Source organism: Suricata suricatta, chromosome 10, assembly GCF_006229205.1.
Source record: "Suricata suricatta isolate VVHF042 chromosome 10, meerkat_22Aug2017_6uvM2_HiC, whole genome shotgun sequence".
Classification (NCBI taxonomy): domain Eukaryota; kingdom Metazoa; phylum Chordata; class Mammalia; order Carnivora; family Herpestidae; genus Suricata; species Suricata suricatta.
Genome location: NC_043709.1, coordinates 121,951,148 through 121,977,583, shown reverse-complemented (window position 1 = coordinate 121,977,583; position 26,436 = coordinate 121,951,148). Strand labels below are relative to the sequence as shown.

Sequence of the window (26,436 nt, the reverse complement as noted above, 5' to 3'; positions counted from 1 at the left end):
GTGCTAGTTTTCTTCCAAGTTTAAGATGTACAATGTGTTGCTTTGATACATTTACATATTGTAAAATTGATTACTACCAAAGTGAACACTATCTTGAAACACTGGTGGGATCAGGGGTTGGTGGAGGCAAGCTAACGTGCTGATAACACTCCACCCGCCCAGGAGCTTAGGGCCTGAGCAAAAGCAGACACCTCAGGGTTGCTGTGGGCAGACAGAGGCAGCCCGAAGACCCCCCACAATCGCTCCAAGGAGCCCATGGGCTCTAAAGGGAGCGTGACAGTCGTAGACTGCAGTTTAGGCAGTAACTACTGAGTCCCCACAGGGCACCTTGCAGAATACTTTCCTGTTGTTGTCTTCCTAGTAGGCTGCCTATTCAGCCACGGGAAACTCTGATTAGAGCCACTCTTGAGACCACCATATGCCCCAATTTGCCAAAACGGTTGTGGGTTACAACTGCTATCCCAGCAAAATTATTTATTTCCTTTTCACTCTCAAAAGTGTCTCGGTCTGGACAATAAGTGACATGATCACCCAGAGGATCCTTATCTACAGTAGATTGATAAACTCCAAGCCCTGAGGTGGTATAATTAGCCTTTGGTTCACGAAATATTTATTGAGTGCTTTCTGCATGCCCGGTGCTCTGTTAGGTGCAGGAAATGCAAAGAAGAAGACGACCTGGTTTGCCCTGGAATATCGCATTCTTATTGGGCGCAGCGATTACATACATGAATATCATCAAGAGTGCAGGGCTGGAAAGGGACATGGCGTATCACTGGTGACATGAGCAGAGGCCTGACCTCCTCGTGTGGTCCTCGTGCTGACCAAAGAACTGAAACTGAAGCTGTCCACCCTCAAAGCATCACTTCACCCGTAACTCAACGGGACCCTACACATCCAGTCCCAATGTTTCTCTCCCTGACGATCTCTCCAGCCACCCCTCCCAATCTCCCTGACTTCTAAACACTCAAGTGTCCCAGGGTGCACCTCTAGGACCTGTCCCCCCGCACACAGACCCAATCTGAACGGATCTGACATGGACCCCAGACCGTCCTCCTCAATTCCAGTGGAGAACATCCTTGCCGCAAACAGCATCTCCACTTGGATGCCTGCTAAACGTCTAGATCTTACCCTACCCAAAGGACTTCCTGTTTTCCCCTCCACTTCCAAACCATACACACCCTCTCCTCTACGCCACTCAAGTGCTTTCCCATTTAAGTAAACGGCACCTCCATTCCTCCTGCTAAACAGGCCAACATTTCTGAAATCCTCTTTGACTCCTCCTTTTCTCTTATGTCCCACATCCAATCCCTCAGCAAATTGTTTTGGCTTAACTTTCAGTATACAAGTACAACTTGTCTCCTCACCTGTTCTACCACCTGCTGGTCCACACTGGTGCCTGGTTTACGGCAGAAGCCTCCAAAGTGGCCTCCCTGCCCTTCCCCTACCCCCACTTGGGTTATTCTTGGTATTGCACCCAGTATTTCCCTTTTATAAGACAAGTAGGACTTGCCAGTTTCTCCCCACCTCCTTTGAAATAATCCAGTCTCCACCACAGTTTCACAACCATATGTGATCTGGTCTGGGATAACCTCTTACCCTCTTTTCTCCCAGCCTTCCCCCGTGTCTTTGCCATTCTTGGTTTCCCTCCCTTGCCTCTTTCAGATGTTTACTCAGAGATACACCAGTGAGGGTCTCCCTGATAACCATATCTACAGTTTCCCCCGCAACCCATGTACTTCCTGTTGCCTTTTCCTGCCTAATGCTTCCCTACAATCTTATTTCCACTTAATAGGGTTACTAGATAAAATATAAAATGCCAAGTTAAAATGAAATTTCAAGTAAATCACGCATAATTTTAGCATGAGTATGCCCCAAATGGTGCATGGGTTATACTTATACAAAAATAATTATTTGTTGTTCATCTGAAATTCAAATTTAATTAGGCAACCTGTATTTTTATTTGCTAAACTTGAGAAGGCTGGCTTCTAACATGCTATGTATTTTAGGTATCTGTTCATGGTCTATCTTTACCACCCTCTTCCCTACAAACATGGCTCTTCGAACATAAGTTCAATAAAGCCAAGCATTTTTTATCTACTTTGCTCACTGCTTCTCCCACTGAATGAATGGGTAAATAAATAAAGTGACTACATTCCTTCAACCTATCTCCAGCCTCTGAAGCATCTTTGAATTGCTGTGTTTATTTGAAAGTCATTTCTTAAATTGGTCCCATTCTACTTGCCCCTGTAGATTCTAGGTCATTTATTTCAACAGACTGCATCCTTATTGTAGCATCCTGCTCTATCAAATAAGGGGGGAAGGGAGGGAAGGCAGCGCTATCTCCCACAGGACCCCACTGACCAGGCGCCCTCAGGGAGAGTGTTCTGTTTTGGAAGCACAAACACAGATACCTAGACCTGAAGTCTGTAAGACTGGGGGATTCTCCAGGGTTTTCTAAGCTTCGGGTTTCCTGCATTTCACAGGGCAGGGGTAAGGGGGGGGGGGTCTCTCTTGTAATTGCATTGCTTCTGCCTAGCTTAGTTTTGCATTTTTAGTGTGGATGAGTCATTTGTTACTTCCCTTTCTCCTTTTTAAAACACATACACCTTTTCCCCAGTGCATAATCCCTACTCCCACGCAGAGCACTGCAGACCCGCAAGCCTTCTGGCAGTTCCTAACTGGCCCCTGGGTGAACCTGGGGTAGTGTGGGCGGGGATCGTTTGGGATTGTGCGGGTTTATGCACACCATGCCTATATGGTACCATCTGATAGGCTCTGGCATCACAGACGTCAGACACTGGAGAGCAGAGAAGTTCTTTCTCCACCCAACCTCACTGTGAAATTTCTCTAGAACAACATAAACTCCTGGAAATTCCCTACGGAAAAGACAAGCCTATTACAGACACAATTAAAGGAAAACTGCCTGGAGAAGAAAATTTACCAAAATTGTCTAACAACTCCCAACTTTGGAATAGAGAGCTTCGCGGAGTCCCATCTATCATCCAGATAGACGTACAAGTGCTCCCTTACTGCTCTGATCTGTAAAATAAAACATTCCTAAACTCTGTAATTTAACTCTAACTTCCGCAAAACTTGCATCCAGCGTGCATTTGCCTCATGGGATTCCCCCAACCAATGAATGGAAACGCCGCCGTCCCAGGGACAGCTTCAAGAAACAGCTCCTTTCTCCCACGGCTGGAGCAATGAGTATTAAAAGCTGCTTTTTACCGAGATATTTTGTCATCGCCTACAGATACGGCGCATCCTGACTGCTTACTGTCCCACAAACGTGGTGTCCCCAAACCACTTCTTTTGCTGCTTCCGAAAACCCTGCCAGAGATCAAGTCAGACCCATGAAATCACAGCTCTCCACTCCGTTTTGAAAACGCACCACCCCAAGAAAAGCGCGTTTTTCTTTGCCAGGCGCCCCGTCTCGGGTGATAGAAAAGCAGCCCGCGGCGAAGAACACGCGCCCCTGTAACTCCATCTTTGAATGAGTCTGTTACTTACCCTGCTTCTGCCTGCTGTCTGCTGAGTAAGGGAGGCTCGGCTCACATTTCTGGCTTTCATTTTCTTCCATTGTCCCTGCCTACGGCACAGGCTCCTCGCTGCTCTTTAAACTTCAGAGCGCAGTTCTGAAAGCTCCCAGAAAGCGCCTGGAAGGGGGCCCGGGTGGGGAGGAGGGGACCGTGCGAAACCCCACCCCAAACTCTTCTCCACTCCGGTGCAAAGTCTCTCTCGCCCGAGAAAAGTGCATTCCAGCGTCGGGCCGCCCCCGTCCCTCCGTGCCTGCGTCCCCGCGTCCGTCCGTCCGTCCGCCCGCCCTCCCTCCCGCCCGACTGGTCCGGGAAGAAGGGGGGTGGGGGGAGAGCCTGTGCTCCCGAGCCGCTCGCCGCTCGCCGCCCCTGTCCCCGGGCGAGCCCTGCGCGGCGCGCGCGTCGGAGGCCCCAACAGGTGATGGGCTGTCCGACCAGGACCCGGACCGCCTTGTTTGCACCGCTGCAAACGGCCGGGATCCCGCAGCCTTGGAAGGGAAACATTTCACATCGGAACACCGACGAGAACTGGAAGTCAGTTATCTGGTTTTTTTCATCGGAGACGCAGAATGAACCGCCCAAGTAGGCTGCTATACATATCAAGACACAGGCAAGTGCTGAACATCCCATATTTGAGTGAAATCCCTTAAAAAAAAAAAAAAAAAGAAAGCAAGAAAGCGTTCATGCTGAACGTTAAGTAAACACTTTCTGGCAATAACTGTTTAGAAACTGATTAACACATACAAAGAGGTTGTTTACGTTTCGCACAGTCAATACCAATCACTTAAACTGAACTTTAAAAAGAGTGTGTACCCATTTGCTTAGGCTTTGACTCCTCCCCTTTGCCCCCAAACACAGACACACACACACACACACACACACACCTTGCTCACAAATCTGAAAGGTAAACTAGTCAAATCAACCTTCCGAACCTCTCAAGTTAATTACTTTAAAAATATCTGAAAGGCAATAAATTGCTTTTCTTTGGATGGGCAGAGTTACATCCAACATACTCATTCTCCTTTTAAACTATCGACAAATATTTATTTTGTTCTTTACCCGGTGCTTGAAAAACTGGCAAATTTCCCAGAAAGTGAAAAATAGGAGGCACAATGTTCACCAAAATAAATAAATAAATAAGGATTGGAAAATACTCTAGGCCACATTAGCTCTGCAATTTCAGCCATCTGAAAGAAACACAATCACTAGTGGGAAGCGTGTGATATTTTAATCTGGCGTGGTCCCATCATTTGAGGAAAAAGGAGGACAATGGGCTGCTTGCTGACCATACCTTGATGCAGTTTAATGGGTCATTCCGGCAAGGGTTTAGATTATTTTAGATCAAGAATTTGCGCAAAACAATGGCTGGCCTCTCCTCCAGTTTCTGACCTTGAGTCACCTGTGTGTTTTCTCAGTGTAGGGGACGTATTTTGGCCATTTAGGACAAAAAAAGATGCGGAAGCCCCACAAGCACAAAGAATATAGGGAAAATGGACGTGCCAGAGGGTGAGCCAAACTCTCACAGGGGAAGGGAAGAAGGAAAGAAAGACCTTGAAACTCCTAACCTGAGTTTTCTTGCAATCCAAGATGCAGTGGATCTTCTAGAAAGTTAAAGCCATGCCTGGCAGCATGGAGACAGGCAGTTGAGTTGACAGGGCTCAAGGTCTCCACGACTTTGCAACAGAATTACCCGGTAATCTTGCTCTGAGGAGGAACTAATCTTACACAGTTTCTGCACTGGTTCCCTGAGGCCAAACAGGCAAACGCCAGAGGAGGCTTGTTTTAACCTTACTGTTTCCTCAGATAACTCAATGTTCAGGAAGGAGGGATCTGTGTTCAAGCCCCCCGCTCCAGATTATCCTGAGCCTTGAGTAGCTGTTGTGTATTTGTCTTCAAATTAATAATGCCAGGAGTGATTGGGGTGGTGGGGAAGGACACACCCGAGTGTCAGTCTAAACCAGATGTCCCTGGGCTCTCACCTGACTTGCTTTGGAGCACAAAGAGTCTTTTCCTACCAGCTCCTACCTGTCACTTGACACAGTACAGTGCTGAGACCTCTAGGGTAAAGCAGATAACAGCATACCTACAGCGGCAGCCCATGACAGCCAACAGCCCCCTGCCTGCTGAGAAGCCTTTCTGGCTAGCTCAATTCAGGCCTGGAAAAAAAAAGAATCCATTTTTACATGCAGATTTTCCTTTCCTGGGGTTATTTGGAAAGTGGGAGAGCCGCCCTTCAAGGCCCTGTTGGTCCCCAACTGGGCAAAAGAGGGCTAGGTCTCCCACCAGTTCGAAACTCTGGTTAGTTTCCAGGCAGCCCAAGGAAGCCCCTCTGCTCATCACGTGTTCCAGCTGCCAGGACCCTCCCCTCCCCCACAGGCAAAGCAGACTGCGGGCTGTGTAGACTGTCCTTCCTGCAAAACTCCTTGTGGAATGCACGAAAGAAAAAGGCATTACGAGTGAAGATAATTAACATGAGTCATTAAGGACCATGAAATCGAGACATATATTTACAGTAAATCATGTTCTCTTGAATAGTTCAACTTTCTGACCATTCTATGGGGGAAAGCTTCTACCGGACTAGTTACTGGCCCTTTGTTCCTTCCTCTGGACAACAAGAACTGAAAACCTTTGAGAAAGCACTGTACTAATGCCTTTGCACTGACTATTCTGTACATCACTCTCCAAAGCCCGCAGACCTTCCTAGGACCTTTTTGCTAATTGTCAGCTTCTCTGAGAGGGGGCTCTAGAAAATACTGTTTTCTGCAATCTCCATACATTCAGTAACTCAGCTCTTCATGAAAAATATTATTATTGTCATTGCTGTTACTGTGGAAATGTTCTTTCTGGAAGAAACCCTATTGGAACTGGAAACACGCCGTGCTTTTAGGTTTAATTTAATTTGTAGGTTTAAAAATTGCTATTACAAACCAATCTGCCTACTGCCAGACTTTAAAATTTGCTGTGAAACGCATAAGGAAAGCGGGAAGAACTTGAAATGTGATTTTCCCGCAGTCATATAGAGAGCGACAATAATGATACCAGCGGGCTGAGTTCTCAACTCCGTTTCTGTTAACCAGCGAAGGTGCAAGACTATTTCTTGCTTAATGGCTCCATATGTTGGCAATTCATGACTCAAAATGAGCTAACACACAAAAAACAGTGTCATTTAAAAGGAAAGACAAGTGATGAGATAAAAGGGCAAATGGGGACGATGCAGGCGGAACCATCCTGTTACAGAACCGGGCCACTGTTGGATTTGAAAACACAACGTAAACAGACATCCGCCATGATGGGCGTCACTGACAACAATCAGAACCTATTACGTGTGACTTCTTAGCAGGCCTGTTTAATCACAGAGCTGTGGAACGCATGTCAACTCTTCCTTCATGTGAGTTTTTCAAGAGAGAAATCATTGCTAGAATCCAGCCTTTGTGGAATTACCCTGATATGACGCAAAATCTTGTTTTTAAATTTTTTTATGTTACTTATTATTGAGACAGAGAGAAACAGAGCATGATTAGGGGAGGGGCAGAGAGAGAGGGAAACACATGATCCAAAGCAGGCTCCAGGCTCTGAGCTGTCAGCACAGAGCCTGACGGTGGGGGGGGGGGGGGCTCGAAGCCACGAACCATGAGATCATGACCTGAGCCAAAGTCGGATGCCCAACCCACTGAACCACACAGGTGCCCCTCCAAATTCTTTTTTAAAAATTTTATTTCTTTATTTATTTATGTTATTTATTTATTTGAGAGACAGAGAGAGACAGCACAAGCAGGGGACGGTTAAAGAGAGAAGGAGATACAGAATCTGAAGCTGGCTCCAGGCTCTGAGCTAGTTGTCAGCACAGAGCCTGATGCGGGGCTCGAACCCACAAACCGTGAGATCATGACCTGAGCCGAAGCTGGACACTTAACCGACTGAGCCACCCAGGTGCCCAGGTGCTCCCAAATTCTTTTTTTTTTTTTTAGTTTAAATGCTATTCAGCACAATATCACTTACGATGATTTGACAAGAGGACACGAAAGAAACAATTAATGCTAGCTGAAGTCATAAAATGTAATTGTCGAAAACATTGGTAACTGAAAGGAGAACAAAATGAAGTAAAATAAAAAATAAATGAACCAAAAGTGTTTCAGCCAGAGCCCCCCTTGACATGTTACATGTTCCCTTCTGAAGGGAACACCCCTGAGTGTCTCCCTGGAGTTCAGAAATGAAAGACTTGGGACAATTGGGAAAACATTTGCTTAAACGGATGATCTGGTGAAGGAAATGCAGGCTCTCCGATCTTGCTCTTGCCAGCAGTGCGTCAGCTGGTTAGGGTGACTTTATACTTAAATATAGACCAGAGCACTTGTGGCAGGGAAAGGGGACACTATAAATAATTGCAACAGGGCAAGACGCAGAAACCACTGTCCCCGGCAAACAGGACAGATGGTCATCTCCGTGTGCATAGCCCAAGATAAGCCCCTGTGCTCCTCGGGTCTCCAAATGCAAAATGAGCACAAATAATGCTGTTTGAGTTTCCCTACACAGACCTCCCCAGAGAAGTGTAAGCATCAATTAAAGGTACGAACCGTCATCTGAGCCATTTTACAAGCCCCACCAACCACGTCACATCAGAGAATAAAATTCCCACCATAGTGTATGCTGTAGGATTTGTCCATCAAAACAGAATTTTCCTTTCTCTGTGCAGGATGAAGGTCTCACAGATGTGGCCATGTAACCATTTATATCTCTAGCATTTTCTCCAGAGGGTAACCAATCTTCCTGATCTTACTTGAGTTCTTAAAATCCCAGCTGCTCCAAGGAGACCTGGCCAGCCAAGAAGAAGTGAGTTGGTCAAAAGCCTCCCCCACCACTCAAGTCTCTCTCTATTTCCATGTCTTGGAACTTTTCTCCCTACCCCATAAAATTCTCCACGCAATTATGAATACGAGCTACACTTAGATCCAATGTGTTAATGCTTTAAGCATATTTGCTTTCTCTTCAAGAGAAGCCATTGATGTCCATTTCTGTGGGGTTTCTTTTATCTCTTTTAAGTTGGAAGATGCTGCAAAGCAAAGACCACGTCTGCCAAGCAGTGTATCTGGGGACTGCCATGTGTGCAGCACATCGTGAGGAGCACAGCGCTCAGCTTTGCTTTGCGTGGTCACTGCGGACCAAGTCTGGCTTCCAGGTGGCGACTTTTAAGTGCAAACTGCAATGTACATATGCTTACCCCTTTGATCCCAGAGCGGGCTAAACCGTGACATATTCTGTTGAGTTCCTAAAGGTGGAACCCAGGAAATGTGAGAACTCCCACAGACACAAGCACCCTGCTTGTTCCTTGCTGTACCCAGCGGTGCTATTATGAACCCTTTCATCAGAGAGTATTTGGTGAGACCTCCCTAGGAAGGCATTTCCCTGGCCTACTTCTGCCCTTGGCCTTCTCCATGTGCCCTGCAAAGCTGCAGTGAGCTGGCGGGGGGAGAAAGTGCTAGGGGGAACCAATCACAGGGCAAGAAAAGTGGGATCAAGGGTTAACTTCTATTCCCTCCCCCATTTTACAGATAAGCAAACTGAGACCTGGAGAGTTAATGCCAGTCAGGCCCCCTAGTCAGCCATCACCCTGTTGAATTTGCTTAACACTTAGGATCTTTTAATCTCTTTTCTCACAACTGCCTTGGCGGACCCCTCAATTATTCTCATTCCTTTTGCTTTATCAAAATGGAAAATGGAAAATAGGGGTGCCTGGGTGGCTCTGTTGGTTAAGTGTCTGACTCTCGATTTCAGCTCAGGTCATGATCTCACGGTTCATGGGTTCAAGCCCCACATCAGGCTCTGTGCAGTGACAGTACGGAGCCTGCTTGGGATTCTCTCTCTCTGCACCTTCCCCATTAATGCGCACATGTGTGTGTGCACACATGTTCTTTGTCTCTCTCAAGAATACATTAATTTTTAAAAATTTTTAAAAAAATTTTTTTTATTTTTATTTTTGAGAGACAGAGAGACAGCATGAGCAGGGGAAGATCAGAGAGAGAGAGAGAGAGAGATACAGAATCTGAAGCAGGCTCCAGGCTCTGAGCTAGCTGTCAGCACAGAGCCCGACGCGGGGCTCGAACCCACCAACCGCGAGATCATGACCTGAGCCGAAGCTGACACTTAACTGACTGAACCACCCAGGCGCCCCAAGAATAAATTAATTTTTAAAAATGGAGAATAAAGCCAGAGTTGGTACAGGGGAGAGTGTATGTATTTTCTAAAATCCCTTTCCCCTCCATCACAGAACTGGGTCTTTTCTGTACACACGCGGAGGCCTGGTGATGTATGCTGCCTGCGAGCTGGTTCTGTAAGGCCAGGAGCATCCCAGGTGGGACAGGGCTTCCCCGGGGTGTGAGGCTGGGACCAGGGATCAGAGACCGTGGAGAGGAGCCCGGACATGGCCTGAGAGGGGGAAGAGCCTGTGAGGTGAGTGAGGGCTCAGGTACGGTCGTGTAGGCCGGTTGGGTTGGGAAGCCGCCCAGAGGTGGGGTGACCCGGGTACAGCAAGAGAGAGGTCTGTGACATGCCTCCTAGGGGCCTGAAGGGGGTTATTCCTACTGCTTCTGCTGAGCCGCCGCTTTCCTCTCCCCACCCTAGAACTCAGAGCTCCTGGCCTTCCTTACCAGGCAGGGGAAAGGATGAAACTGGATTGAATGTACTGATCTGCTTCTCCGCCAGGTAATCATTCACATAGACTTTGTTTCAGTAGCGCACCTAGATTTTTGTTTGTTTCCCATTTTCATCAGTTCTTAGTTTTAGGGAGTAAAAGCCAGGACAACAAGGAACCGAAGGGTGGTGCGAATGCCCTCCTGTTTCACGCCGGGGAGGCTGACACTTCGCCCTGGGGACTCAGGGCACTGCAGGGGCAGGTGCGATGGGGGCTGAGGGGTGTGTAGAGGGCGGGCCCCTCTCCAGCTTCTCCATCAGCCGGCTCACCCTCAAGTTTTACAGTCAATTCTTGAAAACCAATCATGTGCTCCAGAACTTAAGTATTTTTACAGTGATCTCTCCCCACCGCAGTCCCCAGTCCCCAGGACTTGAGGAGAGGGTACAATGCATGTTCCGTGTTCATTGCAGATGGAAAAAAACAGTTTTAATGACAAAGACCCTAACTTCAGGATCCCAGTGGGAGGAGGAGAAAGACCTGGGGCGTTCACCAGCTGTTTTGTGTCTCTGCTTGTCCCCACCCCCTAGGTGACCTCTGTGTCCCTCCCCATGTGCTACAAGAGCTTAAAGTTTTGTTTCCCCCATTATACAGTTTTGCTTTTGAAACATGTTCTTTCCCACATTTTACAGTCTCTCAACTGGGCAAGGATTAGTGGGGTAAAATATTTAATTAGAGGGTGGGCCAGGTTTTCCACAACACTCTATGAGGAGTCTAATCTGTGCGATGTGATTGAATTCATCAAAGAATAAAATGATAAGTAGTTTCTACCTGCTCCCCTGCCCCCACACACCTCCCTCTTTCCGCACACACCCCCAACCCATGTGTGTCAGAGCCCAAGACCCTGATACATGGCAAAGTGGTGTAGCGAAGTAGCCCAGCGAGGAGTGGATCATAACCCCAATGTATCCTGCTCGCAAGCCCCTTCCGAGGAAGGTAGCCGAGGAAGGTAGCCAGGAGCTTCTCTATGCCACCCCAAGCCAGGGCTCCCTGTTATGAGTGCTGGGCGGGACCCAGTCAGATCTGCCCTTTTGTTGCCTACAGAATTTGAATAAGGTACAGATAACAAGTTAGGGTGACCAGCTGGCCAGGTTTGCCCAGGACTTTGGGTGATCCCAGAATGCAGAAGTTCCTTTTTTTTTTAAATGTCTATTTATTTTTGAGAGAGAGCAGACCATAGAGAGAGAGCATGAATGGGGGAGGGGCATAGAGAAGGAGGGGACAGAGTTTTCTGAAGCAGGCTCCATGCTGACAGCAGTGAGCCGGACTCACGACTCCCAAGCCTTGAGCCTTGAGATCATGACCTGAGACTAAGTCCGAGGCTCAAAGGACTGAGTCACCCAGGTGCCTCAGGATGCAGAAATTCCCATGTTAAACTCAGGAAAGTTCTGGGAAACCTGGGTTCAGGCGGTCACCTCAGGTGCAGGCCGTATGGCTGGGCAAAGAGGATCTCCAAGAACAGTCATTAACAGGCAAAGCCAAAAGGCTGCAAAAACAAGGGATGGGGGTAGGGAAGGGAGAGAGAGAGAGAGAGAGAGAGAGAGAGAGAGTTCTACCGGGAGAGCAGTAGCAGCTACAGAGAAAGAGGCAGGCAAGGCTAGAGCAGCTGAAGGAGCGGGACAAGGACAGATTTCCGCCGTTCCCGGAGTAGCTACCACTTATCCTAAATGTCAAGGATCATGTCCAGCTGCTCAGGACGCCTGGGAAAGCCATTTCCTAATCCTCCTACTTCCTCATATAAATAATAATAACCCAACTTATGGGTGAGGCTACGCCTTGTCATGGGCCAGGTCACAGCCTGCGGAAGTCAGGACACTCAAGGAGACAGTGTACAGAATCGTTTCTGAGATAAATGAATATGGTTTGGCTCATCGTCAAAACACAATGTTCTTTGTCCCATCTTTTTCAAGATTTATTTACATATTTATTTCTGAGACAAAGAGAGTGTGTGTGTGCTCACGTGTGAGTTGGGTAGGGTGGGACGGAAAAAGAGAATCCTGGGCAGGCTGCATGCTCAGCATAGAGCCTGACATGAGGCTCGATCCCACAACCCCGTGGTCTTCTGGGATCATGACCGGAGTTAAAATCAAGAGCCACCCAGGCACCCCTATGGTTTTCAAAATTTAAACTAAATAGTTCTTAATTGCCTTTGGTTGCAGGTTTTTACAGTAAAATGAGTTATTTCAAGAAGTTCCAAAAATTCCAAAGGTAAATTAGTGTAGACTGGTTTCAGGAAAAAAAAAAAACCTAAGGAAAAGGAAATTGTGAAAATTACCTTGTCCAGTCAGTGTTTCTCAAACTTCAGCAATTTGTTTTCTGTCATCAAATTGTTACACTTTATATTAGTGTTGAGTCACTTAAAAAGATGAATCTCTTTGTTAATATTGTTAAAATTATGGGTTTGATAAAATAATGCTATATTTTCTGACTTTTCTACGTATGGTAAATGCATAACTATTTTTATTTTTTAATTATTTTTTAATGTTTCTTTATTTTTGAGAGAGATGGAGAAAGAGCATGGGGGAGGGGCAGAGAGAGAGGAACAGAGGATCCAAAGCAGGTTCTGGGCTGTTAGCACAGAGCACATTATGGGGCTCCAACTTGCGAACTGTGAGATCATGACTTGAGCCAAAGTCAGATGCTTAAACGACTGAGCCACCCAGGCACACCTATAACTATTTTTAAAAAGTAAAATATTTTGTTCTTGTAATTCATAAAATTGCTTTATAAGACACCGTAGTCTGGAGAATGTTGGCTTAGTGTTGGTAACCAATATATCCATCTCCTCATTCACTCACCCCTTCATTTTTTCAAAAAAATTGTTGAGCACAGGGCTGCCTGGCTGGCTCAGTTGGTGCTGCATGCAACTCCTGACCTCAGGGTTGTGAGTTCAAGGCCCACATTGGGTGTAGACATGACTTAAAATATTTTTTAAAATATTGAGCACTAATTTGCCATTGCAGAATGCTAAGGATGCTAAAATCAAGAAGACAAGTCACAGATTTGTGAATGTTCATCCCACTGCACATTATTTATTTACTTAAATGTGAGCATCTCTCATGAGATGGTGAGGTCACAAAAGAGGAAGACTAGCTTTAGTCGATTTGGAACCTGAGCCCCTACCACAGCCCTGGGCACACTGAGATACCGAGTAAATGCTTTTAGCCTGGTGGGCTCAGTGAAGGAATGATGAAACCATGTGGACTAAGAAGATAATCTCTATGTTCACTTAATTAAAGAAAAAACAGTAGAGCTCTAGTTGAGATATAGACACAAAGCACAGACAGAGGAATGGCCACATTGGTCAAGAACAGGAAAGGCTTTGGAGAAAAGGTAATGTGTGGTCTCAAAGAAGGAATAGAGTTTCAGCAGGTGAGTCACTGGGGAAGGAATGTTTCAAACCAAGGAACCCCAGGTTGGCCATGACCAATGCCTGAAGCGACAGGATGAGTAGGGTGCATGTGCTCCGGGCTGTGGGGAGCAGGTGGTGGCGGCGGCAAATAGTTAAAAAAAAATTAATGATGGGGATCAGGGTTGGCAGAAGATTGATAAAGTAAGTAAGGGCCAATTTTGAGGGTTCTTGCATTTCAAATGAGAAGCTTATTTTATTTTTAAATATTTATTTTTGAGAGAGAGAGAGAGAGGGGACATGACACACGAGCTGGGGGGAGGGTAGGTGGTGAAGGAAGGGAACAGGATCCAGGGTTTACGCTGACAGCAGACAGCCCAAAGTGAGACGCGACCTCGAAAACTGTGAGATCATGACCTGAACCAAAGTTGGATGCTTAACAACTGAGTCACCCAGAAGCCCCTCAAATGAGAAGCTTAAATTGTATCCAGCAGGTGACAAAGATGGAATGGACCACATCTGTAGTTTAGAGAAGTGATTCGTCGCATGGTGAGGGCTGCACTGAATGGGGGGTGGGAAAGGGATGAAGATAGATGAGCAGTGAGCACTTAGTTAGGAGCTGTGATAAATGTACCGGATTTCATGGCGTGTGCCTGTTGGGGTCCCAGACAATGTCCCTCCATTTCTCCCTCCCACCTTCTCCTTGTATTTGCTCAAAGAACAGGTGCCCTGGAACCTGCCAGCCCCGTTTAAATATTCTCCCAAGTTAAAGACTCACACACGTCTGAGTCACTATTCCACAGAAACCGTATAGATGATGAAGCCAGCATCTACATTCATGTAATAGGAGGAAGAAATCAATAATAATCAATGTCACCCAGGGAGCCCAAAAATCAAAAGATGCCGACAAAACAGAAGCAGGAAACTAAGAATTGACAGAGTGCTGGTTCACTCAGGTTCTCAATTTGTGCAGAAGCAACCCCACACTCACTCTTGAGCTGTGTGATCTTGGATGAGTGGTTATTTAACCTCTCTAGGCCCTGGGATTTCTCTTCTATAAAATGAAGGCTTTCGACTAGAGAAACTCAGACACTCCTCTCAATTATAACATTTGGTCTCAGTTCTACTACAGCTTGCAGACAAGCCAGGCTCAGGGTAGTAAGGCGGGGAACCCCTGCTGGGGGCTGCCCTCCCCGCCAAAGCAGCCCTGCCATCCCCCGCCCCAACTACCGGAAGGGAGAAGAGGGTTACCTATGTGTATTCTGCTGTTCTTCTTTTGTACAAATACTGACTGCATAGACAGGGCTACAGCTTTAAGGTCAAGGGAAGAACATGGGTTAGCTACCTTGAGCTGCTAATGTTTCCGAAAGGGTTATCTGTGTGAGGAGAGCACATACTCTGGGGTCCAAGCTTGACTCTGCTCCACTACTCACCCGCTATGCAACCTTGGGCAAGGTGCTTTAGTTTTCCTAACCTGTAAAATGGAAATAAGAATAATAACTTACTTTGGGGCTCCTGGGTGGCTCAGTTGGTTGAGTGTCCAACTCTTGATCTTGGCTCAGGTCGTAATCTCATGATTCATGAGACTGAGCTCCGTCGGGGTCTACATTGACAGCATAGAACCTGCTTGGGATTCCCTCTCCCTCTCTCTCTGTCCCTCTCCTGCTTGTGCATGCATGCATGTGCTCTTTAAAAGAATTTATCCCAGAGGGTTGCCTGGAGGATTAATGGAGACAGTGCCTGGCACATCGTAAGTGCCAAGTAAGTGTAGTAAGGGAATACATCTCGGTCAAAACATGACCAATCACCCTCTACTATCCCCAAGTGGGTCATGATCGCTAAGGGAACCAGATGTGTAACTAAAGCTGTTGGACATAGGTAGAAAGTGCAGCCATTGCTGGCCAGATGAGCATGACCTCCTAATATTCATCAGTTCACTCTACACAGTGATATGTCCTCTCCGTGTCACGGGGAATTCATTTTGGCACTTTTATTCAATGTCTGCATTGCTCTGAATGAAAATAAAATGCAGTGACCTCAGTCATCTAAACATAATAGACACATCAAGAATAGATCTGGATGAGGCATGCCCAGTGGCATTAAGCTTACAAGACTGGTTGGGAAAGTTAAAAGATGTAGAGACTTAGTTCTCATGTAGGAAGCATCTGTCAGAGAGGATCTTGCTCCCTCAGAAAGACTGGGACTCTCCGCTCTCTCCCCATCAGTAACAGTTCATGAATTAATGAATGAATGCACAAATGAACAAACAAAATGAACAAACGAATGAATAAGCCCTTGTAACCAAGGTATTTCTACTCTATGTCGAGGTCAAAATCCAATGAACACAACACTAGGCACCCAAACAGAATTATCCAGAGAATGCGACACAGCTGAGGCCTGGGGGAAGGCATGGGCTGGGAGCCTCTGGAATCTGATAAACATATTACTCACTGATAATGGGACTCTAAACACAGTTGAGACAAATTCATAACATGTTTAGAATGGGATCTGGTCTCCTCTGGGCTCTGGTTTTACAAAGGAGAAAATGAAAACCAAGACAGCACAGAGCTAGATTTATGGGTTTGGACAGTCATTTAACAGATCCACAAACCTGCTGAGAGCACCTGCCAGCCTCTTGCAGAGAAGTGTTGAGGAGGATGATGTAGGGGTGGCGGACGCGGCTGGACAGGTGGCAGTCCCATGCATTCAACGTACAAAAAGCTTGAACTTTATCCTAGCACTGTGGAGGCATGCACAGGAAAGAAAACAGCCATGATGTGGTCAGATTACTGTTTAACTGGGTGGAGAATGGAGTTGAAGGAAGCAGGAAAGGGGACCACACTCAAGTGTCTATTATCATAGTTTAGGAAAAAAGTTGTGAGAATTTGAACCAAGGAGTTAGCAAAGATAAAAAACTAGGCAGACTTGCGAAACACTTAGGAGGTAAGATCGGAATGGTGTGCAGATTAGTAGAACATGGGAGGCAGAGGTTGGGAAGATGACCCTTTATGACTAAACAGCCACAGGTGACACACCAACAGGCCACTGAGATTTTCACACTGATTTTGTTTGGTCAAACCACAAACAGAACCGACTATTTCCCAAACAACTTCATTGACCTAATAGGTTTCTGTCGGGATAGTCTTCCAAAGTCGGGCATAGCATTGCCCATTCTAGGAAAACAGAAAGAATTCAATGTTTTGCCAAGTCCCCCTTTTTTCATAAAGTTGAAAATGGCTCTAGGCATATCACATGGCATCGATTTTGTATTATATACAATCTGATTGGTGACTATGTGCGAAATTATAAATAGTTGTCAAGAAGTCCAATGACCATTTATCAAAGAGATGTCCTATGTATGAGTTATAAAGCAAGGATGTCATAGAAAAAAATGTATTACTCATGTAGACCCTTTTATGATTCTAAAATTCCTGTGACTAGCAATGAGTTCAATTTGTTTTGGGTACAATTTCTTGAATTCTGCAAAGTCTTTGGTTTAACTCCAAATCATGATGAAATAAGTTATGTTTTTTTTATTATTAATTTATTTTTGAGAGAGAGGAAGAGTGTGAGTGTGGGTAGGGGAAAGGCAGAGAGATAGAGAGAGGGAGAGAGAGAATCCCATGCAGGTTCTGCAAGGTCATCATGAAGCCTGATGCAGGGCTCGAACTCATGAACCATGAGATCATGACCTGACCAGAGATCAAGAGTCCCAAACTTAACAGACTGAGCCCCTCAGGCTCCCCTAAATAGGTTAGGTTTTATGTATTATGCCCAGCACTCAGCACAGGAATATTTGTTGGATAAATGAATGAAGGTCAAGGCAACCAGGGGCAGAAGCAGTCCCCCTGGGACCAGAAGACTTGCCCCAGGGTATCATGAAGAAGTAAGAGGTCACAGAAGAGCAGCCCAACATTCTGCATCTCTTTCCTGGACTCGAGTGCCTCTCATGCTGGGTGTAGGATCTCCCCACACCTGCATTTGCACCATCTTGTGTCTTTTTTAATTACTTCACTCAGAGAGAGTCAAAGCAAGGGCTCAGTCCCAAGGGGATGACAGTTGAAGTAGGAACTCAAACCCCTGTTTAGGCATTTGGCCGCTAGAGGGCGAGAGCATCAAAAGCCTGCTTTGAACGTGAGCCTAGCTCTGCAGGGTGAAAACTGCCATATTTCCTATGTAGCATCCTTCGCATTTCTTTTTACAAAAAGTACCCAGTACTTGATACAGCAGGACTCATAGTACAATTTCATCCCAAAGAGATTTGAAATGTCCGTCTTTGGAAATGCTTTTCTTTTTTTTCCCTAATAATAATTTTAAAACGAAGACAGAAAACAATCAGGCAGATTTCTCAAGAGTGACGGAGCAGGACGGCCCTGAGCTGGTGTCTGTGCAATTGCTCCAGGGCTGTCAGTCCAGCTGTGCACCTCAGAGCAGCCAGGATGTGTGCTCAGAGGCCCTATGCATCAGGGATTGGGTGGCAGATAGGACACAGGATGCCCAGTTAAATTCGAGTGTCAGATAATTGATGAATACCTCTTAAATAGAAGTCTGCCCCAACTGGAGAGGGAATCTGTTATTTTTATTTGCTAAATCTGGCAACCCCTCACTGCATGGGACACAGGATGCTGGCTCTTCCTGGACACACAGGTGACAGTTACAGCTCTGCCTTTCCTCACGCCGTCTCCCCTGTTTGGAATGCCTTTCCTGTGCTCCCATCACCTCCTGTCGCACACTCCTTACACAAGGTCTGGCTTGAATGGTGATCTCCTGCTTCCCTCTCAGTGCTCAGGCAGGACCGCGTTTACCCATGTGGTGTAGTGTTTATCACGCCTGCCTAGCATTGCACTCAAGTGTGTATGAGTGATGGCATCAGTGATGTTCAGGAGGGGCCAGAGGGAGGGGACACATTTGGTTCACCGGGAGGAGGGCTCATTGCATAGGATGTTATTTATGACAGCAAAAGCAAGGTTGGAAACCACAACTCTGGGTGACCAGCTCTTTGAGGGTAGGACTTACATTGTATGTGTTGCTCATCTTGGTGTCTTCTCTGCCTAGTACGCAGACTGAACTCCCAGCAGAAACTCGGCACAGCCACACAGTGTTTAAATAATATAACCATCAAAGCCCCAATTCTTAGCGCTGAAACCACCCCCCCTCCTCATTTGCTCTCCCTGCTTTGCTATTTCTTCACCTACACCATGGAGGAGAATATTCCTTTGGTGACTTGCTACCCTCAGATTTTCCACTTCTTCTGCCCTCTGCACAGAGTGGGAAATGTCACAAAATCTGAGGACATGGTGTGAATCCCATGGTGTGCAGGGTGCTGAGGAACCTGGGGGGATAAGATGGGCGGAGAGAAGGAACCAGTATGTAAAATCTATACAAAGTCAGGTTGCCTGTGCTAAGGACCCAGTGAGCTCTGTGGATGTCCTGTTTGAGCAGAAAGTTGAGCAGAAAGTTGAGCAGAAAGTGAAAATAAAGGCCAGGATGGGCAGGAAAGTTTCACAGAAAGGTTGGCAAGTTATTTATAGTCTCCTTGGAAATGATTTTTAATAAAAACCAAATAGCAAAGACATAGCACTCCTCCTTGCATCAGAAACATTTATTGAGAGTCTATGTCCCAGATCAACTACATAATGATGCAGGTGGAGTATGAAATGTCCACAGTTTAATTATAACTGTTCACAATGAATGATCATGTTGGCAGAGGGAAGCTTGTTCCCATCCCCTGACTTTCTAGAGAGATGGATTTTCCCCCAAATCTTCTTGCCCCTCCCCTTACCCTTTCCAATAGAGGCACAGACCAACTCTCTCCCTGCCCCCTCTCTGTCTCTCTCTGTCTCTGTCTCTGTTTCTCGGGGGCTGATGTTGGGTGTGGTGCACATATTTCTGGAACAAGTGAGAAAGTTAGCCTAATTCTGTGGTGCAGCCCACAGCTGCCCTGACTCTAAGTAATAGTTAGGACTGCCCTTATCAAGTAACCAAAATGATGTGTTACTCTCTTACTCTTTCATTTACCTCTTCATTTGCTCAGAACGTGGGTAGGGAAAGTGGTATTCTCTGAGGGGACTTCTTAAAACCACAAACTATCCCCTAGTATGTGTTAATCATTGTCGTAAATTCTTCACATATGTAATTCTCACTACAACTCCAGGAAGAAAGTTCCATCATCGTCGTCATCATCATCATCATCATTTTGCAAATGAGAAAATAGTACATTCGTTAGCTAGGCAAAGGTCACACTTTTAAGGAAGAGAGAAGCTGGGATTCAGTCACTGACTGGCTGTGGAGCCCGTTGGCTCTGCTAGGCTTTCTTTTGTGGTATAACCCTCTCAGGCTTTGGTAACCAAGTTATTTTAAAATTTCTTTAAATCAATGGACCAAAGTGTGTGTGTGTGTGTGTGTGTGTGTGTGTGTGTGTCCGTGTGTGTGTGTGTGTGTGTGTGATGCGTGCATGCTTTTTGTTAAGTAAACGCTGAAGGAGAAAAGACCAAGACAAAAACCAATGCCTTTGTTGAGAGCTGAGGTCTTCTCTAACGCCATAAATGTTAAGAATTGGACACTTTTTCTCATCCACCATTGACACAGTTGGAGCTTTCTGGATTAGCGCAGCTAGCAGCTCACTTATTTCCTTAAGGAGAGACAGTTTAGGGTAGAGAGCAACAATTTAGAGAATTCTCTCCTCTAGCTAAGGGAAGATGAGCATTGTGACCTGGCCATGGAGAAGACCACGGGAAGACTGTAACTCAGCAGGAGGGACGGCAAAGCACGCAACAGCAAAGACCCTACTGTCTACACAGGACTCAGTATTTAGATCATTTGGACCCCAGCATAAAGTCTTGTATCAGACTCTGCCTATTTCACGGCAGCTACTCTCTCCAGAGAAGTCACAGGATTGTGATAAAAGTAGAGGTATGAGATTTGTTAAGACAAAAAGTTTCCTGAGAGGAGTTTTGAAGACAGAGCTTTTCAGCCATTGTACTCATTATTTTTTAAAGATTATTTATTTATTTTCAGACAGAGAGAGAGAGCACAAGTGAGAGAAGGGCAGAAAGAGAGAATTCCAAGCAGGCTCAAACACTGCCAACAGCTCAAACTCACGACTGTGATCTGAGCCAAAGTCAGACACTTAACGAACTGAGCCAGCCAGGCGCCCCTTAGCCATTTTATATAAGCTTCCCACTTCTTTTTCTAATGTTGATCTATTTTTGAGACAGAGAGTATGTTATTGGGGAGGGGCAAAGAGAGACAGGTACAGAGAATCTGAAGCAGGCTCCGTGCTGACAGCAGCAAGCCAGATGTGGGGCTCGAACTCATAGTTCATAGATCATGACCTGAGCCAAAGTCTGATGCTTGACCAACTGAGGCACCCAAATGCCCCCTCATTTCCCATGTCTTGGTGTAAGGATCACCCCAGCCATTGTTAATGTCACTTCTGGTCACAAACACAGGACAAATTCATTGGATCCTATACTTTTCTCCAGTCCATCTCCTTAGTCCTTATCTGGGTGTGATCTTTAGTTCTGGGTTGGAGGACCCCAGCATAATCTGTCTCAAATGTGCTTCTCTAAGAAGGGCATGTGAAGAACTTAACCTTGTGGGAATGGCTTTGGAAAATAAGGTCATGATAATTATCTTATGCCATGGACTTTGAGCCTCATCTGGACTTCTGCAAGAATTTCAAAACCATAAATACTTCTCCCAAATGGAGAGCTTTCCCATTCTGCCCGTTAAATGTTTCTTACTCTTGACCAAATTCATCGGTAAATATGTGGGTCTTTAAATCACATTAAACAGAGTAAAATTGGGCTATAAAATAATAGACTCTGTAGTGTAGGTTGCCTGATAACTTTTTAAGAGGACAGTGTGACAAACCTACATCCTTATTATCCTTCCTGGCTGTGAAATTGTGTTCATCAGAGCACATAACTAATATAGATTATACATTGTTTTCTTATAGATGCTATCCATATGGTAGATAATTGGAGAGTTCTGGCTGGCGTTTCCTAGAGTAGATGCCAAAGGATTGGAAGATGTAAAGAAAATAACTAGTCAGCAGCCTGCCTACCCTTAAACATGACATTCTCAATGGCTTGTTCTAATTCTGGAATTCCTAGATAGCGCTGGGCTCTCCCAGGACATATGGAAGAATGGGGGAATCTGTGAGTCGGGGAAACTTGTAGGCCCCTTATGTTTGTCCACCAGGGCAATCCTGCTATATGGAAAACCCAACAACTAACTTCTAAAGCTCAGTGGGGGTCCAAGGCTACTTACCATTCTAGTCTGAGGTAGGTGGTTCAACACCCCATGCACACAAAGCTGTCGGGGAAGTTCAGGCTTTAGAAGTAAGGGTGAGAAATGACTATAGCACAAGACCTGTAGACAACACCTTCCTACTCTAACTCTTTTACTATTTCTGGGTGACAGAGTACATGTATGTGTATATGGAGGAAATGGGAAAATATTTTTAATTGTGGGGATTATGGAGTTTTTCACAAAGGCAGGTACTTATTGTCTAGAGCTGCTACCTAGTCTTGGGGTCACATTTTCAAAGTATTTTTAAACAAAATGTTTTGGACTCATCCTACGACCTCTCTGTGCCTTCAGCCAACCATTTATTGGTAAGAACAGTATCATTTAATGAGGGCATACTTTGTCTCAGGATTGATGTTGAACACTTTCACACATAGCATCATGTGTTCCTCTCAACGACCTGATGAGGCACATAGTCTTATCATCCCCATATAATAAATGAGGAAAATGAAGTAATGACAGGTCCATGAACAAGCCCATGGACACACAACTATCAAGGATGATACCAGGATTTGCAATCAGGCAGCTTAATTGCAGGGCCTGTGTTCCCACACAGTTACCTGGACTCCCCCATTAAGGCTCAAGAAAAATGTCTGCTCTCTTTCAGGCTGGAGGCGATGACAAGAAACACCTATTTCAAGAGCTGAGTTGTGGCACTCACAGTATAAACACACATTACAGTTGATTCCTTAAGGCCTCACCTTGATATTTCTTTCAGTACAAAGAACAATTGCCTTTTAGCTAGAAGACACTGAGAATAAGCTAAAATAAGCAGTGGCCTATTGAATGTGGCAAAGAAATCTCCCCACTTCAGTTCTGGTCAAGTCTACAAACAATTATGGAAAGACAAATATATGTACCTAGTACTGTTCCAGAGGCCAGAGATTTAAAGATGCAGATGGGGTGGGGAGGTCCTTTTTAACATGTGGTTGATTCATTGCTGAGATCTTCACACCCCTGAGGATCTCCACTGACATGCTAGAAAGTACTTGAAACCTCATTATTATTATGGCTTATCTCTTTGAGGCTTCAATTTTACTAAAAAATTGGAGGTAAGATGAGGGAATTAAGTAATGATAGCCAAATAGTTTGGACTACTTCCCACTAACATTTAAAAGAAACACAGAAATCATGGAGTTGAACAAAAATATTGCTTTCTTTTTAAGATAAAATGCTGGACTTCAAAGAAATGGTATGCATAAGGTCAACCCCCTCAAGGTTAATCTCTTGAATTCCCAAGGTTACTCATTTTTTTCTCTGTTGTTAGTAGGCTTCTTCACATTGAGGTGGGAACAGTGTAAAAGCACAGACTGTATCAGTGAAGTGAGACAGCACATTTAGATGATGGTATTTTCTAGAAACTAAGTAAGGAAACAGATGATCTAGGAGACAGGGTAGAGGGTAAAACTGGGAAGAGCTTGCTTCTGGTTAGTCAGTGAGCTACCCAAGTTATGTGAACAAATGTAAAAGGGAAAAGATGAGAGATAGGAGCTTGATGAAACCATGATGTTGTGACAAGGAAGGAAGCTCAGGTTAAGGAAAATGGAGTGAAAGAGTGGGTCCCTAATCAGGTCTTCAGAAATCATTTATGAATACATCCTAAAGACACAGACTGGGCTGCAGGGCCTGGGTCATGAGCAAAGTTTCAAAATCACATAAATAAATTGAGCTTAGACATGAGGCAGTGTTGGAAGAGGAAAAGAGGAGAGTCAGAGAGTAGAGCTGAGGAAACCAAGTAAAATGAGCTTGGAGGGAAAAGAGTGAAATTGAGTAAATAAAAACTTAAAGTTGAGGAAAACAAAGGAGATCCAACTTCTAAATAATAGGCATCTCTGGAAAAGCCCAAGTAAGAGGAAAAGCTGTGATTATATCCAAAGGTAATTCAGGAAGCTGTTCTGAAATAAAAGACTTGAATCTATAAATCAAAATATAGACTAAGTCAAAAACTGATACAGATCAGATCTTACAAGGGAAAAAAATCAACTCTGAAAGTCAGTGTGTAAAGAGTCTTCTGAGATGTCAAGTGTGACTCAAGAATTCTACACTTCACATGGTCATTCAAGTAAACAGGCAAATGATTTTCAATTTTAAGAACTCAGGAAAATATTTTCAGTGAGGTTTTTTGAAGAAATATTGGAAGACCAGACACCAATCATCAAATAGACGATTTTAAAAAACTAGAGCCAAAGGGTTGCCTTGAGGATAGAACCCATTTAGGACCCAAACCAAGACAACTGTAGAGATTATATTCCAAGACTTAAATTCTATGAACAATGGCCATTTAAAAAGAACAATATTGGTAACGTGTGGGGTGCCTGGTTGGCTCAGTCAGTTAAGCCTCCGACTTCGGCTCAGGTCATGATCTCACATGCATGGGTTTGAGCCCCACATCGGGCTCTGTGCTGATAAGCTCAGAGCCTGGAGCCTGATTCAGATTCTGTGTCTCCCTCTCTCTGCCCCTCTCCTTCTCATGCTCTGTCTCTCTCTGTATCAAAAATAAATAAAACATTAAATTTTTTTAAAATATTGGTAATGTGTATTGGGAAGAGAGAATAAAAGTCAGAGTAGTTATGTTTCTTTCCTAATTATTCAAATGGGGAGTCAAAAGGCATCCCTGAAAGTTGGTAAATCAGGTAGTAGAAGTATGAATTCATATTCTGACTTTTTTAAATCATGTATGCAGATTACTTATTAAAATGAAGAATAATAAAATAGCAAATAGTTACAAAGAGGAAGTCTTGCCAGGAGAATGCTAAATGGTATGTCCTGCAGGAGATTCTTATTAGGCATTTATCAACCAAACTGCAGAATGGGTAGTGACCTGGTACAAGCACTTGTAACTTATCTCAACTGGAATTCTTTTTGTTGCAGGGTTGACATGAGGCCATGCCTTTCTGGAGCATCAACTCTGTTCAGATATTGGAATGGTACCTGTGGTTTTACAATAGCATGAAGACTTTTGCAACAGTAATGGTTGGGTGAGCGGTGATCTCAAGAGTTCATTCTTTAGCACGGAATTTCTCCTTTCGGATCATAGATAAATGGAAAACAGAAATTGGAAGGGACACTTCTTACCGAGGGTCTCCTCTTTCATGGAAGGTCACACTTTTCAGTCAGTGAAAACCATTATTTTAGTATTGTGTCTCTTTTTTTTACATACAGAAACACCTATTTGGTAAATGTTACACATATCCATGCTTTATGTTCTATGTAATAAGAGAAATAACTTTTTTTCCCGGAGACAATAGTTTTTGCTTCGGCACCAACCAAGACCAGGATTTGCCAGTGCGTCCGTGATTTGATAGTTGTAATGACTATCTGGCCCCAAAACTAGTAGTGTGGATGAGTAGGAAGAACAGTCTGCTGCTGCTCCTGGTTTTAGGTCGAATACTGCTAGTTGTGCAGCCATCTTTCTGATTTCTATTAGACCCTCTCTGTCAACTAGTGACCTTCCCATTAGCCATAAGCCTGCACTGAAAGTCTCATGAGGGGAGGAAGGGGTTTTAGCTGCATGCAAAACCACACAGAACATGGAGCAGAGGACCATGACCTTGGAAGGTACATAGCAATGTGGGCGACAATGTGAAGGTATTACGCAGAGGGTAGCCTATTTGCACTAGGAAAAAGGATCTGGGTTTTCATAAACATCTCTTCATGAAAAGGATTCTGCTAGGTATATGACCAGGAAAAAACTAAAACAAAAACCCTCGCACGCGCACACACACACACACACACACACACACACACACACACCATACCATCTAAAATGAACATCTGTTACAACAGCTGTTCCTAAAAGCAGATTAAGGTACAACTGCCACATGAAAAGTGAAAAAGGGGGAACATCTTCCCACTTCACTCTGAGGGAATTTAGAGCCCATCCCATTTATTACCCAGTAATTTCACTGGGATGCAGCATGATTCAAGCCTCACAAAGGAAAAACCACTCTGTTGTGACCAAACATAAATATTCCACCAACCTCAGAATGTCTCGGAGCTCTAAACACAACATGCATCCCACACAGCCTTTGGTCCCCACTCATTGTCCTCTGTTTAAAATGAAGTGTTTGTCATTGAAAGAAACACAAGCTCAACTAGGAGGCAGTTGTCCGGCCGACATGGCTCTGGTCCGCGTGGGCGTCACTCAGAAAGGGGCGACTGCCTTTCAAGAGGGCCCAGAGGAGACCAGTTTTCAGACAGATGGTGAAGAATGCAGAAATGCTGTCCTATAAGAAATGCATCTGAGGGGATTGGAGACATTTAGTTTGCAGAGAAGGCTTGAGGAGACACGGCAGTTGTCTTCATACATTGGAAAGGCTGTCACACAGAATATAGAATAGATTTATTCTGTGTTGCTGTGAAGTGTGGAACAAGTGTCACGTGTCAGCGAGTGGGCTTATTTTGATTCATTTTAGGAAAGATATTCTAATTAGATTTAGTAACACAATTGGTTGCTTCTTAAAATAGAGGGGGAGCTCCCCGCCACTAAGAATACCCAAGTAGAGTTAAGCTGAGCATGACTTGGGAACTGCGTGGAGAGGTTTCTCACACTA

The 26,436-nt window shown here is 45.0% G+C and overlaps 1 protein-coding gene and 1 long non-coding RNA gene across 12 annotated transcripts in view; one reads left to right on the top strand and one right to left on the bottom strand.

The window, feature by feature from the left end:
- The window catches only part of KIAA1217 (KIAA1217 ortholog), a 426,188-nt gene that overhangs the window by 287,423 nt on the left and 112,329 nt on the right, over nt 1-26,436 (bottom strand). For 6 of the 11 annotated variants that reach the window (XM_029953657.1, XM_029953662.1, XM_029953659.1 and 3 more), the window contains exon 1: nt 3,511-3,580. The exons of 1 other annotated variant lie outside the window; for it this stretch is intronic. In XM_029953657.1, the coding sequence (XP_029809517.1) occupies nt 3,511-3,580 (70 nt within the window). Of the gene's footprint in view, nt 1-3,510; nt 3,635-5,101; nt 5,179-26,436 lie in introns of those variants that run through there. 4 more of the 11 variants (XM_029953669.1, XM_029953658.1, XM_029953660.1 and 1 more) reach the window with 2 other exon arrangements.
- On the top strand, nt 9,820-25,225 carry LOC115303767. Its single transcript, XR_003914229.1, has 3 exons — nt 9,820-9,983; nt 10,155-10,235; nt 24,755-25,225. It is a non-coding gene; the product is annotated as an uncharacterized LOC115303767 (long non-coding RNA).